Below are 16,578 nucleotides of genomic sequence, written 5' to 3'. Positions count from 1 at the left end.
GTGCTAAACGCCGAAAATTTCCTCCATTTAAATCTACCCAAATAATAACGAATGAAAGAAAAATAAATTAAATACAAAGTCCGACAGTTAAATATACAATATCATATATCTCATCAAATAAAATCCGGAAAAAGTCATTTTTACCATTCTGTGCATAAGTAAAAAGTCATGGCGAAATTCAATTGAAAATTTTTCGTCGATGATGAAAGAGTTGACCATAAATCAAGCTTCAGTAAAGTCCCACACACACACACACACACACATGCACACAAAAAGAATCATAAAAGAGAAGATGGCGTAAAAACCCATTCAGGGTGAGTAGGGCCAACGAATGAGCGCATGAGTTCTCGTTGCACAATGTGTCCTGACGCCATTGGAAGCGTTTGTTATTGCAACAAACAAACTCAATGACATAGTGCATACAGCAACTACAAATGGTGATAGACAGGCTGTCATTCTGTCGGTCTCTTCTGTCTGCCACAATTTTTCTATAGAACATACTGTGGATGCCTTTGGATATGGCATGCAAGGATATGCATATCCTTTGAGTAAGTGTCAAACTCCTTGAAATGCCTTAACTCAAAAACTAGACAAAGAGCGAGAACAGATCATGCATTTTTTATAATCCATGTTTGCAGTAGGTGTTGCTGATGCCAATTTCTTGTTGTTGTTGTTCTTGTTATTGTTGTTGCTTTAAGTGCATTAACATGTAAATTAATTGGCTGCAGCAAAATGGGTTTGGAAATGGGGAATGTTGCTGATGATGATGACGAGTATGTTCATGTCCTTTACATACGCTGAGTGGTCTCACCCGCATTTCAATTAAATCAACACATTGATTTAATTAAATTTCCCCACACTCTCTTACTCTCTCTCTCTGTCGCCCTGCCTCTGTCTGAGTGTCGCGAGCGAGCTCTTCAATTAAAAAACTGCCATCGATATGCACTTTAACCACCATTCTGCATAATTTATGCCACACACCGAAAATTGAAATGAAGTCAGCATAATGGCATTTACCCCAACTCTGTCTCGTTCACTCCTTCAGCTCTTGTGAATAAAATATAAATAATTGAAATTTGACACATTTCTCTTGAGCCACGAGGCGTATGAGTAATGTTTTTATTTTTGTAGCATACTTTTTTTGGGTCATTTATTTATTTATATTCACCTTTTGCAGTATTTTACTGTTTATTGTTTAGAGAGGGAGAGAGAGCGAGAGAGAGAGAAAGAGAGGAATAGGGAGAGAAGACAGGAAAATAGGAGCTTAGCCTTTAATACATATTGAGTGCATACTAAGTTAAGTAATTCACTAAGTAAACGAAACAATAAATACCAACAAATAATTGAAATTCGGCAGATTTCTATTTACCCACGAGGCGTATGGGTAATGTTGATGAAAGAAATGGCTTAAACGTCTCTCCATATTTTCTGCTACAAATTTCTTATTTAAATTAAACTAATATTCATAACATTATTAAGCACACGCACACACACCCACCCTTGGTGAAAAGACAAAGTTAATGTCTTTGTTAAGCCTTTTAATTACCAACCCAGTGATAATTCGATAAGCTGCTTAATTTATTTACACCAACATGCGATGATATTATCAGCAAGCTTAAGTTCCATGTCACAATCTTGGCTTAAACGCATAACAACAACAACAACGACCGCGACGACGACGACAATATGCTATGTTGACCCAACTGCTGTTCCATTTTCATAACATTCTTGCCGAGTCTTTGTCAAATATTTGTATAATTTAGGTTCATAATTTATGCATGCATATATTTAACACCTTCTGCCGAAGGCGCAGAAGACGAAGCCAAGTGAAAAACTTCACACGCTCAGCCCCAAAAGTCTATGTAGTAATTCATTTGCCAGCTGCTGAGAGCATTTTCAATTTTCTTTTCTTTTTTTTTTTTTTTTTTTTTGGAGAAGAAAACTATTTGGCCATATGACGACAAAGACGACGTTTGTCGTTTATGTCATAAAAGCCACCTAAAACCGCCGCCACAGGAGGCAATAAAAGCGATGAATGAGTTGCAGAAAGAAAAGGAAAAGCAACAGGCTGTCTGGCTTTACATAAGCCAATAAAACACACTTGAATCAATTTTGGCAAATTATATTTTCATACAATGAGACATTTGAACATTTCGCTAAAATTTCATTTCGTTCAGTGTAAGAATATTTGTGCGTATATATTTTTCTCTTTAGTCATTTTATTAGCAAAGCAGCGGGGACATGCGAAATGAATTTACCTAACCACTAGGTGGTGTTCTTGGTGGTGCCCTGGCCATAAGGCGCAAAAATGCTTTCACTTTGTGTTTGTATTTGACAACCTAACAAAAAACGAAGCCAAAAAACTGCGTGTGAATAGCAGCAAAACAGCTGCTGTTGCTATATTTGTTTAGCAAACGACGACGAGGACACTGAATAACCAATACCCTCTAGTATGCCTTTCTCCAACCATCCCTTCTACATTTATTGTATTCATTCATTTTGTTGATTGTTTACTTTCACTTTCATCATCGATTTCGTTGCTAACATAATCGACAAAAGTTTTTAATCAACAAGAGACAATGACAGTCATCGTCATCATCGATGATCATCATGATGAACGTTTTGCTTAATGCAAATTGGCCAAAAATTCATTATAATTAAAGGCAAAGGCAGAGTCTCCGTCTTAACCGAATTTCAATTTGTTCAGCAGCTGCTCACCACCCACATTCAACAAGGGCGAATTAAAATGTTCCTCCAAACTAAACCTCAATTTTTTTTTGGGAAAGAGAAAAATTCAATTAAAATCTAAGCAAAAGTGCAATGTTTTTATGTTCTACAAGACCATTTCGATTACTTTGATTAGGCCGAGGGGTTCTAGCAACTTTTATAACTTCCCTCGGGTGACATGAATTTACGCTTTAAGAACTAATTAAATTTTATCTTCTCTTCTTCTTGGGAATGTAATTAAAAGTCGATATAGAAACACATTTTCTAGGTAAACAAAATAATTAGGCCACAAGGAAGTCAGCACCAACAACAACAACAACGAATAAAAACTTTCTCAATTTAATCAATTGAAAAATGGGCAAGTTATGCTGGTTCGACTCATATGTGGCCACGGCTTAATGTTAACTGACAGCTGGATAATTGACTGAAAAAGCCGCAATAACAACAAAACTGGCAATGAAAATGGCAAGGAAAAGCAGAGAAAAGCTTTTAAATGACAAAAACAAAAATTAATGCTGGCTATCTAATTTTACCTATCGACATGCTTAATACCCTGTAACCAAGAAATTGCAATTAAGAGAGTAAAACTCTCGCATTGAAGTAAAAATACTCACTTTTAGCCAAGTAAACCTTTTGACTAATGGATAGTACATTTTGTTAAGCCGAGCACAACAAAAAGTGAGAAGTTTTGTGGGAATTAATATTAATTGCTGTTCATATTTTGAGTCAAAGTCAATTTCATGAGGCGTGAAAAATTTTCGTTCCTAATAAATTCAATTTATTACTGGCGATATGCGTACCGACGTTTGCCCGAGAGATTCAATGTATGCACACATACATACATATATCTTCTCTTTCTCTCTCTATCAGTTTTTGTGTTTGCCCTTTCTTGGCCCAACTTTGATTGAATTTACGCTTCCACTTCAGCCAGATTCCATGCCCACTTTTTGTCCCAATTCCTTTTTCCCCATATACATTTCTTGTTTATTTTAATAAACTCTTCTTCCTTTCCTTTTTTTTTGGTTTATAGAATATATTATTTCTTTTTTTTATTATTTGTCTGCAATTCAACAACATGCAAATTTTTGTGCCCTTAAGGGGCAGCAGCAGTAGCAAAAAAAAATTCAAATTGCAATTCGTACGCAGTGGAAATTTGTTTATGTTTTGTCCATAACATTTTTCAATATTTAATGAGCTGCTTTAATGGCGAATGAGTAGTATAAAGCTTAAGTGAGAGATACAGGGGAGGGGAGAAGGGCAGTGAAAGCGCCACAGAGGGAAGCTGGCTTAAATAGTTTACGAGGCTTAATGCATTTTACCGTGTTTTTTGTGTGTGTGGAGGGAGGTTTGGGTATGTGGGGTAAAAATGCATTTAGCTGCACTAAATCAGCCATAAAATCCTGACTCTGTGAGCGACAAGCACTTGTATTTTTGCCCTCGTCACATTAGCCTCAACTCATTCGCATCTGTGTTGCTTGTCAGCAGGAGATAAAAAGAGAAAAGAGAGAGAGAGAGAGCGAGAGAGGGAGTGAAATAGTGTCAGAGGTTCTTTTGTGAAGTGTGCTGGCTGGTAGCATTAACATTTTGCGCCACTAAAGTATTTGCATATGTCAAATAGTTACCACACCATAACTACAGGAGCGAATTCAAATTGAATTTAAGTCTAGAGCTTTCACTCAGTTGTCTTTAACTTAAATCTATTTCCCGTAACACGCTCAATTAGTTAATTTAAACACTTTTATTGATGTGGAGGACTAAAAACAATCTCTAGAAGTCAAATGACCCACTTTTATTCAGATACGCCCCTTTATGCACCATTTCCTATTCAGTCTCCCTTTATTCCTGTTTTGCTTGTTTAATTTGTATAAGTAGTGCATGGCGTTGCCTACTTTTGAGGGCAAGTGCAGCAGCTGAGTGCAGCTAGAACAATTCCCACTTGCACTTAATTGGCGTGCAGCGCCACTTAATTCCCTTCACTCCATTCCTCTCTAACACCTAACACTCTCTCGAACTCTGAAACTCTACTTTACTTTATTGGTAGCGAAAAAAGACTATAAAAAAGACATGGAAAGGAAAAAATGAAATCAATGAAAAAATGCTGCATAACTTCATTTAGAACTTGATGCAATGACAGTCGCTAGAAAGGTGGAGGAAGCAGAGAGATAGAAGAGACCGAATCTAAACCAAGTGGCACGTTTCGCCCTACAACCGAATGCCAAAATGCCAATGCGGAATGCCAAAGCGATTTCTCTATTTAAAGTCGACATTTCGAGTGTCCTCGATGGGTCCTTTAGTTCGTTTGCGTCCCTCTTTTTTTTGCGTTTTTTGTCCATTTTCTCACACGCATAGCTTGCATTTTTATGCTTTTCTCTGGGTTGCTTCTCCTCCATTCGCTAAATCCCCGTCAGGACATTGGCTGCTCCACCATTTCCTCCTTCAGCTGCTAATCGGTGAAGCTGCAGACAACGTTCTGGATTTTGCTTTCCGTTTCGCTTGTTAGTTGATATTCTGAAGAAGTTTTACATTTCACACAGATGCCCCCATATAGATTCCAAACCAAACTATGAAAAAAGGCGACACTTTGATTTGATTCTTACGTTTGGCGTGTGAACGCAAGAGATAAGTTTGTCACAAAGCAAATGCTCAAACGAAAACCGTATAATAGTATATATTACATTTAATTTTGTTTGTATTAAAAAGTGGGAATAGTGCGAAACGAAGCCAGAGACCTAAAAAGCTTTGTCAAAATTATGAAGAAAATAACTCAACGAAAAACTGTGAGGAGAGCGAGCAAGAGAATGGAAAATGGTACCACTTACTTTAATTGCTGCCAAGTTGCCTTGCCTTGCCATGCCCTACTCTGCCCTCCCTCATACAAACAACACAAAAGGAGTGCCCTCCCAGAATTCTACTCTTTCGACGTTGGCTTTTGGGCCAACTGAGTAGCGGCTCATGTAATTAAAGCTTCTCGCATTCATTGCAACAATGCCAAGCTTTCTGCCTTTGCCTTTTCCCCTTATGCCAGCTCTCTGGGTGTTAAGTTGCCCCAAATGGTGGCAGCATCATCAACATCAACAACAGCAACAGCACCAGCTTCTCATGCACTCAACTTTGTGAACGTTTTTGGCACTTAATTGAGCGCATTAACTCGGCAACAACAACAACTCCTCCGCACCCACAAGGGGGCCCAAAAATATACTTTATATTGATATATACACAACAGCAACGGAAAAGTGAAAATTTTTGCTGCCCACAAAATTGGCAGCACATGTTGTCGCTACACTTCCTCATCTCCGTTTCTCTCTCCTCCTGCTTCATGGCCTCCTCTACAACCACGCATAAGTGGCGACCATTTTGTAACTTTACCATTTAGCTTGGCGAGATGCGGCAAGTTTATGAATGTTTAAATAACAAACCATTAAAAAAAAAAAAACACGAAACGAAAGTTTTCAATTTCTGTAACTTTTCCATGTAAATTCAGTTAACAGAAAACTTTAATTAACAGGAAAAAGTGTATCGATTGTGCTGTAGAATATTGTCCAGCTCTCATGCCTATATAAAGTTTTCCCTATGGAAACCCCAAGGCGAAACATGGCCGGCCAACGTGGCGTATACATAATTTTTTTTTACGCTTTACATATGTACTATATAAGTAATCCGGTTAAAGGCAACAATTAAAAGAAGTTTGTCCCTAGTTAGGAGAAATCCACAAGAAAATGGAATATATATATATCAAATGAAGCCACAATAAATCATGTTGCGAAAGGCATATAATCAATATATTTGTTATAAATCGAATGAACATTTTTCTTCATTTCAAGAACTAATTTGGCATAAGGATTCAATACATAAGAAAAGTCTTGACTTGTTTAATATTTAAAATATTAAAAATCTTGAATAAAAAATCAATTCAATCCCAAATTTTGTTAAATTATATTTTGGTTTACTTAATTTTTTCTTCAACTTATTTATTCAAGAGTACAAAATGTATATAGAACGTCTTGTACAAATTTTGATTGAAGTTTTTCCTTTTCCTTTTTATTTATTATTATACATATACATTTTTTATCAATGGCTTAAACCAATTAGCTATGCTTCATTGGGAATCAAGTCCTTTCATTATGGTGATTAGACACACAACCACACTGATACACACAGACACATTCGCATATACAACGACATCCTGGAAGAGGATGTACGAAAAGTAATTGTATACGTTGCTGACTTAGCACAGATATTTGCCAGAGACAATTTTGTTTTGGGATGAAAATTCCATACACATCTTGTGGTTGGTGTGAAAATGACAAAAGTAAATTTGAGTCACACAACAACAACAACAGTAAAAGAAGAAACAGAAGAAAAGCAACCACAAATCATTGAAAAATCGAAAAGTAAATTGAAGTGATTTTTCCTTTTCTTCTCCTTTTTGGACTGTCTCTCTGTGTCGGTCTGTCTCCCCTGTGGCTTCTCTTGCTCTATTGACCATTTGATCTTTTAAAAATTGCTTTGAACTTTCTCTCTGTGTCTGTCTGTGTGTGTGAGTAAAGAGTTAAAAACTCGCTATGGGTGGCCCCAAAAAGTTGCCCTCTTTATATAAAGTGGCAACTGTCAAACCAGCAGCTGGTCATAAATTCAATTTCTGTACGAAATTGCAGGAAGACAAAAAATAAAACTAAAAGGAAGGAAAAGGAACAGGATAACAACAACCGAGTTGCGTGCGAGTGTCATATTGCATTTTGTCAACTCACAAAAAAATTGGTGGCAAGTTTTCGTTCTGCTTGCCTTTTCGTATTCCTCTTTCTCCCCATGATTATCATCATATTTAGTTATTGTTTTTCATCGATTTTCTTCTGTCTGATCCTATAAATATACCTATGTATATATATATACATGTAGCCTAAGCTGTCATCTTCACCATGGCTTAAAGACTTAATATAGCTAATGTATTTTGTTATATTTAACTAACAGAAGCTTATACATATATTTGCCCATTATTATTTTAATTTTCTCTTGGCCATTGAAAGAAAATCAAATTATATCTGCCACAGCACTTGCTTCTAGGGTTCCAAGGGGGAAAATGTGGGGCAAGAAACGGGTGAAGAAGAAGAAGAAAAGATAATAAAACAGTTCTCTGGCACGAATTTGAACTTAGCAGAAAATGCTCAACGGGTGTCCACTTTAATGTGATATACTTTAAATGAATTTCATTTTCTATATGCAAATGACACAGAGTGTCCTTCTGGAAAATAAAGTCCCGTTAGGGAATTATAATTCAATCATCTACATACATATATTCTATATAATTTGTAAGCATGAATGGCAATTGGAATTGAATATTGTCCGGCAATATTTTTCTATATTTCATATTTTTCTATACACATTAAGTTTAATATGTACTATTTGTAAAAGAAAATGGGTTTGATTAACTTTGATTCTGAACCTTGAGTTTTGTGTAAATCTAAACATTTCAGAAACTTTTGCTGATAATTTTAAGCAATAAAACCTTTCTCCTTTTAGTAGGATTGACTTAGACACGCCTTTAATGTAAGCTGTTTACAGATGCCTAGATCTATTTGTAAATTTTGATTACAGACTTTCGAATTGTTACTTAAAATTATTGTGAAATCATATATCACATATTATAGTCATATACAGGGTCAGGTTTCCTCTCAAAGAGGATCGAAATTAGTTGCAAATTAAATTCGCCTTTAAAAATTCTTTTAAATTTGTTCCAGAGGAATTGTTTATTGAAATTCAACGCTGTTTGTTCCCCCAACTTTCTGCCACCCTGAACCCTTGTGCTTAATGTGTCTGTAAATCTATGACGTTTCATTGTGACTTTAAACATTTGTAAGTTACTTTAACTTAAGAAGAAAAACTTTTACTCAATTTCAGAGGAATTTCAGGGTATTCAAAATTCGTTGCATGAACGCTGTTTCATATAAGTTCTTACTGCTTTATTGTCTTATGGTCGGTCATAATTTCATTTGGCACAACTTTACGTGTTTCTTATTATCGCTTTCATTCGTTTTGGTGATGACTTTCCTTCGTGGGGCACACTTGAGTCGTGATGTTTGAAGAGGAAAGAAGAAAAAAACCAAATTGGATAGTTTCCGTTTTTTTCAGAACCAGCAGCAACATTAACAACAATAAATAATTCAACAGCTTTAACCATAAAACATATTGAAGTGACCAAATATAAAAAGTGACCAATTAAATAAATATAATTGCAAAATATTATAATAATAATCTATAATTAATGTTTAAGCGTGTAAACCAACTATGGACCAAACGAAGAATGTATATCTATATATAAAGACTTAATCCTAATGCTGTGTAACCTTAATGTGAGACCAAGAACAAAACAAAATTAACTAAAAACTTAGTAATTAAATTTTAATGGTTTAAGTGTAAATATAAATGACCAACAAAGAAACTGGCAAATTGGTAAAAGCTTTAAAACTTAGGATTAAACAAAAATGCATAGATGACTTAGTGCTGTAAATTTGTTCCAATTTTGTGTATATTATATATATATATATGTTGAAAAACACCTGTTAACTCTGTAACTGAAAGTGTCAACTGTGTAGACTGTAACCAAGGACAGAAAATATAATAAAAGTAAATAATTGTAATTACAAAGAATTTAAACCAAAATCAAAGTCAGGTAAAAAGCAATGGAAAAAAAAAAAAATTTAAAACAAACATTTTTTGGGAGCTCTTTGAATGTTGTTAAATGAGTGAGAAGGAGAATATTCTGATTAAACTTAATCTAATTGTATTTAGCTGTCTCTATCTCTCTCTCGCTCGCTCGCTCGCCCTCTGTCTCTCTCTCTCTTTCTCTATCTGTGCCTGTGTATATGTGTGTCTATCTAACCTGCCTGTTTCAAAACCCTTACACACCATACAAACACATTCACACACACCTATACCGTACTCACAACCAGACACTAATCCTTGGCCTCTTAAGCTATGACCTTTTGCATCATGATGAGCAGCAGCAGAAGCAGCAGCAGCAACAATAATAACAGCAACTACAATAGCAGCAGCAGCAACAGCAACAACAACAGCATGCGAAGGAACAGCAACAACAATCCCAACAACAACAACAACAACAACAGCTACAACAACGACAATAATAACCATATAACTCACATATATAACTTCAACTTGGCCAATTGGTTGCCACAAGTAAGTTTGCTTTTCCAATTTTTTTTTGGTTTTCCTTTTCGTTTTTGTTTTCGCTTTTGCCTTTTTGTTTTCTTCCCGTTTTGCCCTTCCTACAGTTTTCCATAATACCATAAGAGGAAAACGCTTTAAACATTTCTCATATTTCCACAATTTCTGGCCATCATACGGAAATCAAATTAAATTCTCTATCCTTTTTATACATATATATATTTATGCTGAGAGCCACTAGAAAGCATCTACATGTTATCACACACGCTCACACACACAGACACACACATATATACTCTATACAAATAAATATATGCACACAAAGTTCTAATCTATTGTTATCCTTGGTTATGTTTTGTTGGATTTACCGGTTTGCTTCTAAGTGGCATTTTATAGAGAAGCAAAAGTGTGAGAAGGGGGCAAAGCTTCTCGAAATCAATCAATTGTCCAATTTATTCGTCTTGCAAAATGTTAAATTGAAATAAACAACTCTTCATAACTTGAATTAGCCTATGATTTAGTTATTTCTATCATTGTTTTGCTCTTGATATATTCAATTTCAAGAAAATAGCTTCAAATTTTTAACCGAAATGGAGCAGTCGATTTCGAATCAAATGAAAGTCAAGTGCTCTGTCACTTTATCTTCAGTAGAGATCAAAAGACAAAATAGAATTAAAAATAAATAGAGAGATGTTTGCAAAGCTGCAACCCATGATAAGTCCCCGAAGAGTCCAAATTTTATTTTAAAATTCAACTAACATTTGATGGAAAAGTTTTGAAAACTGGGTCAAACATTAGTTTTCCCAAAAGTTTAGTTCAATTGTGGGCAAAAGGCTCTCCACCCCTTTTTGTTTATATTATATTTTTTTTTGGCAGAAGTCATAAAAATAAAAACTAGTGCGTCAATCAATAATAGGTCGCGATCTAAAATTTAGGAAAAAGTTTAAAGAAATCAAAAATTGAAGAATTGGTGCGAGTTGTCATTAAACCTTAAATCTTTACAGTACAACAAACAGTTAAATAGTTTTGTTAATATCCTTTTAAGAGAATTATTAATAATTGGGTATGCCATATCTTAGACTTTACTTTAGAGAATTCTTAACATATTTATTATTATTGGTTTCTTTCTGTTATGTGGTTCTTGTTGCTGCTGATGTTGTTGAACTTTCAAACTTTAACTAGAAATGCATTTATGAAATGTTTTGTTGCTCTTCTATACGGCTTCTATGCACACTCACATACTTTGAGTTCCACAAGTCTTCATTTAACATACTATACAATCTATGTATGTATATATTTATGTGTATGTGGTATATATTTTATTATATATTTTGCAGTTGCATGATGTTTGTGTTGTATCTTGCTGTGTGTGTGTTGGTGTGTGTTTTGTTGAGTAGAAACTTTTGTGCCTTTGAGTGTCTTAATTAGCTGGCAACAAAGTTTGTGCATATTAACTAGATGCCAAGACCACGTTTACGTCCAAGTCAAAGTTGGCTCTCTACTATTCTTTAAGTTTCGCATAATCGCCTTGTAGCCAACAAATTGTGAACAAAAGCGATTTAGTTAACAAAGTAAACGTCAAACGACGATCAAAGGCAAAAGCATTGAGAAACATCACACGTTCGGGATATAAACACAATTGAAGACTGAAAATTGATACCTAAGCGAAAAGGAAAAGCAATAATATCAATAATATTTGATTGATTTAATAATAATATGTTACCAATCTATTAAACTGTCGACTTTCCCTTAAAATACGCCTGGTCTGCTCTCTCAGTTTGTTAAATTCATCAGCCAAGTCTGTGGCCAAATATAAATTAATCGCATCGAGAATAAAAGTCAAGATAATAAACACCTTCATGGCCATGGTTAATTTAGCATTAAACGAGGATTTAGGTAATGCCAGAATGACAAATATTTCATAGCCAAAAGCAATTTGATACCAACACTTGGAAGCACATAAAAACACTCCACTATATTCGTATACTTTATTCATTTGTGTGCTTAGTTTTAGTAACTGACCATAGATTTGCAATAGTTTTAATAATTGCTTCTTCCTTCTGCTTACTGAGAGTTGAAGATTAAGTATATAGAATCCCCGACATGTTTGCCACAAAACGCAATAATATGCAAATACCTCAGCTAGTAGCATATTGTAGAGTAACCAATACGAACAAATGTCCAATATATATAGATCCTTGGAAAATCTCTTCATATAGGTAGGGTAGAAGAAATGTATCCTTATAAAAGTTATGGCTACAAACAGGCTTTTCATATAGCAACGTAAACGTAATTTAGGACCACTTTTAAAGCCAGTAAATTCATGCTTTTCCAAAAACACCAATTTTACCATAATCCTCTTCAAACTCATTTTACGTTCCCAGCATTTCCGTATGCAGGACGCCATTACACCGGCTATGATTAGGAATGAGACACATATCGATGGATTATCATGATACACATAAATCATACGCCCCAGTGCCAATACAGATAGAGCATGGTGTATGCAACAATAAAATTTAATAAGGCCATAAGTAATTAGGCTTTGGGATTTCACATTGAAGTAGAAATGATGCAGACCATTCAGAACCATAAACCAACTGAGCAAACCGTACAATTGAAACTTATCGAAAGCCATCTTTGCTGCAACTGCAACTGAAAATAGTTGGTCGAGCTTAATATACAAAGAGAAAACCCGTAACAATGCATACCAAGAAAACAATTGATGGTCAATTTAAATTATTAATCAACAATTCCATTTAATGATTGGTTGGTTAACCTTGTTTTTGCCATTAGAAGAGACAACCTTTTACCTGTAATATACATATGTATACTCTACAAAATGGCTTTAGCTTTAGAGTCATGTGGCTCTCCGAAATCCTCTTCAGAGGATGACTTTTGTTGCATGGTTAAGCGGCTTTTGTCTGCCTAATCTTTATATTGAAAGAAGTAGACGAAATTGAAACCATTCAACAACATTGATGAATAGAAATAATAGGAAAGAAGGTCATTTTAACTGTGTTCGCAGTTTGTATACCCTTACCGTCATTGAATATTAAATTATGTTTCAAGCTCTATTCAAGTCTAGCAAATTGAGGTGTTTGAAAGTACCAAAATATCTACTAAACTAAAAGACTAGACATAAAAACAGACAATCGAACCTTAGTAAGGGTATATTGCTAGAATAAAGGACAATAGAAAAATCCATTCAACTGGCAATCCCTTTATGTTTCATTTTTATATTAATATTTATTTGCTGGTAAATAAATCAAAAATCAAAGCAAAAAACTATGGTACACAGACAATTAAGGAGCGTTTTCTTTTCTGATAGGCCTCAAGTGGCCTGAACAAAAAAAAAAAAAAAAAAGGGCAATCAATACTGGTTTTTAATGAAGAAATAAAACGTGGATACATTTCCCGTAGTCGTTGTCGTTCTTTGGATTTTCTTGTTCTTCTTGTTGCGTGTCGTAAAAATTGTCTACATTTTTATTACGTTTATTTTTTTGTTGCTGGAGCGTGAAAAGATTTTTGTCCTCAGTCCGGGTGTCCTGTGTGTTTTAGTGTGTGTGTGTGTGTGTGCCTGCTGCTGCTCCTTCTACTGTTACTCCTCTGTCTAACCTAGTGTTACGCTTACGCTTTACCGCCCAACGCGTGCTGAGCTGGAAAATATTCTCTTTTGTGGCTGGCTCGTTCTGCCACTTTGCACCACCTTCTCCACCTTCACCCTCCACCACCCACTATACCCCTTAGGACAAGTGTTTATTTTGGCATTTTGCTTTATATATTCTTTTTGTGTCTCCGCCACGAAACCTCTCCCACCCCCTCCCACTCACTGCCTGGTCAGCAGTTGACAAGGCACTCAACCCGCTTCAAGAGCCCAGGAACCCAAACCCAGGGCTTTGTGTGGCCTAATGATTATTGCGTTGCGTTTTTTTCTCTCTCCCTCTTCCATCTTGTATATCTGTTTTTTCTTGCATGTTTCGTTATTGTTCGTTCGAGGAGAAGGAGGAGGAGAATGCGAGGGATTCAGAGGGCATTCCATTGTTTGCTTTTTTTCAATGGGCGTGAAAATATCTGCGCCGCAGGCCTAAGGCTCCACTTTACTTGCCCTTCGGCTGCTGGCAGGTCGCCGCCTTTCGATATTCATGGCATTTAAGTTATTTAAATGATTTAGCTAATTTCGAGCTTTTATTATGGATTTTTTATTTCAAAAATGTTGTTTGTTTTTACTGCAAAACTGTTGATTTTCGTGTTCTTCGAGTTCGAGGCGGACGACGTGTAGTCCTAGTAGGATCCAAAGCGTTACTGGCTTTCGTGTTGGGACTTTCAGTTGTTGAACCCGTTGTGGTTATTGTTATTGTTGTTGTTATTTTGGTTGTTATTGTTGTGGTTGTTGTCATTTGAGTAGTAGTTTTTGGTGTGGTAGTTTGTTTATTCAAACAATTCCTTTTGCATTCCGATTGGGTATAACCCTTAACACATTCAAAAGCCCCTTACGCATCTGCCTTGCTGTTCAATCCAAACATGTTGCAATGGGTGACACATCATTCTTATCATTATTACTCTAATGTGGCAAAAGTCAACTAATTGTTACGGAGAAGTTCTAATGTAAGTTACTAACTTTCATTGAATATGTGGTGTTTGGTTTTTTTCTTAATAACTTTACCTTTTCGTTTTCTGCCCGACTGTCTGGCTTTTTCAAGCAGTTGCAGCAACAGAATAATGAATAATATTTTTCCAATAATTCTCATTTCGCACAATAACTGTAATTTGCATTAATTTTGCTTTGTGGTTTCACTTGAAAATTAACAGCTGTGATCCATTTAAAAATGTAATGTTCTTTTTAATAAATTCACTTAACTTAATGAGCCAAAATCATATTCCGCTTCTGGTTTGTCCGAGCTTTGCCTCATATCTCATGGAAATTGGATTTTTTGTTTTGATATAGTCTCGGTCATTTGCAAAAGAAAAATTATAAACGAATTTGCCATGAGAAATTGCAATTAGTTGCACCAGCTGCTTTTATTATTTATTAATGCCTGGAAGTAGGCAACAAATTTGTTAATATGTTAGATATACATCGATCAAAGTGAATTAAAGATAAAGTTTAATTTATATTTGCTAATAAATTTCACTTCATTTCAAATTGATTTTTCATGTGGAGAAGGACACAAGAAAAACTTTGGCATTAGGCAAAAGTTTTGTCTGCTTTAGGTTTAATTAACAAAAAGCAAAATTGTCTGAAACGTTCCATTAATGATTCTTTTTTTCTTGCCTCTTCTGGTTGGACAATTATCTGTCTGCCGTCTGAGTTGCTTCTGAGACGTATTTATAATTAAATTGCTTCGACAATCATCATTTTGAGTGTGTGGAGCTAAAGGAAAAAGGGAAAATTTATGTAAATTTCGTTTAATTTATTTTTGACACGAGCCATCAGGGTTTGTCATTAAGTTTGCTGCCTACTGCTAATTGAACGGAAATCTGGTGCTCTGTTGATGACAAGAAACATTTGATTTTAATTTATCAGTTGATTGCGGCTGATCAATCAATCAATTTGCATTGACTAGGCGAGCTCATTAGAAGAGTGTACTGACAGAGATGGAGATGGAGACAGGATACAGGAGACAGAGACATACACAAGCAAATACAAAAGGAAGAGAAAATTCTTTTCTTTTGGCTTAAAACTTCCGCTTAAAGATTTCCTGTTATGACATTGGGTACAGAGCTTAAGGCAAAGAAATGGACATTTTCAACCCGCTCAAAATGTGGTTCATATTTCAATTTCCGGCGTAACAACTGACAAGACCAGTTGGTGCCCAGTGGCACCTCTCTCACATCCTCTCACTCTCCCTTTACCCATTCTCCCTTTTAGCTTAGCTGTTGTAAAATTTAAATTTGATTGATGCCACGGAAGTTTGGGGCAGATTTCAATTTTCCTTTCTCTTCTTTTTTTTTTTTTTGTTTGTTTGCATGTGAAAACATTTACATTCACTAGCTCCCAAAAAACAAAAACAAAACACACAGATACACAGAGACACACAACAACAAATTTAAAATTCTTTGCTTATTTACCATATTTCATGCCATCAATAATAATTAATGTAAAAACCAAAATATCGTACGAAAAAAAAAAAACTCAAACAAACAAAACAACTGAAACTGAAATGTAACGAACATAATCAATGCTTAATCAATTGACCAACAAAACCAAAACCGAAATCGAAACCGAAAATCGTAATCAAAAATAAATAAAACGCAAATTGTGCACGCAATGCAAAAAAACAAAACAAAAAAAATTAAAAATGCAATCTGGCAAATGGAAATTTTTTGAAATTATTGCTGCACCATCCACTATCACCATGCCACATGCCACATCCGTTCGCCTTCATACTTCTACTCCCCGCAAAACGGCCAACCACCCGCAGAATGTCAATGTTCTTCTTTCGCTTGCATAATCTTCAGCGCGCCGAGGAGAATAAGCGCAAGAAGCGCGTGGAACAGCAGCGCCAGCAGCAACGTCAACGTCGCGGCGCCAAGGTCTTCAAATGTGTCAGCGATTCCACCGGTCATCTAACATTGGCCCCGTCGCGCCTCTTTGAGCGCACACCGATGAGTCCGTCGGATAGTTTGGACGAGATTGCTCTACAGATACCAAGGTGAGTAGTGCCGGGG

General features: G+C 35.6%; 2 protein-coding genes across 11 annotated transcripts in view; one reads left to right on the top strand and one right to left on the bottom strand.

Moving 5' to 3' along the window:
- SLO2 (slowpoke 2) overlaps positions 1-16,578 on the top strand; it is a 98,705-nt gene that overhangs the window by 43,329 nt on the left and 38,798 nt on the right. Inside the window, exons 1-2 of one of the 10 annotated variants that reach the window (XM_068288420.1) lie at positions 9,338-9,918; positions 16,369-16,562. The exons of 6 other annotated variants lie outside the window; for them this stretch is intronic. In XM_068288420.1, coding sequence (XP_068144521.1) covers positions 9,700-9,918; positions 16,369-16,562 — 413 coding nt within the window. In that variant the 5' untranslated portion in view covers positions 9,338-9,699. Of the gene's footprint in view, positions 1-9,337; positions 9,919-16,331; positions 16,563-16,578 lie in introns of those variants that run through there. 3 more of the 10 variants (XM_068288423.1, XM_068288424.1, XM_068288427.1) reach the window with 3 other exon arrangements.
- Positions 11,408-12,544, bottom strand: Gr47a (Gustatory receptor 47a). The gene is made up of 2 exons (XM_068291236.1): positions 11,630-12,544; positions 11,408-11,566 (listed from the first exon to the last, which is right to left on the bottom strand). Exons 1-2 carry the CDS (start codon positions 12,542-12,544, stop codon positions 11,408-11,410), a joined length of 1,074 nt encoding a protein of 357 aa, XP_068147337.1.

The sequence above is a fragment of the Drosophila tropicalis genome, unplaced genomic scaffold, assembly GCF_018151085.1.
Source record: "Drosophila tropicalis isolate 14030-0801.00 unplaced genomic scaffold, ASM1815108v1 contig_593, whole genome shotgun sequence".
Classification (NCBI taxonomy): Eukaryota; Metazoa; Arthropoda; class Insecta; order Diptera; family Drosophilidae; genus Drosophila; species Drosophila tropicalis.
This window is presented reverse-complemented; position numbering and strand designations above follow the sequence as displayed.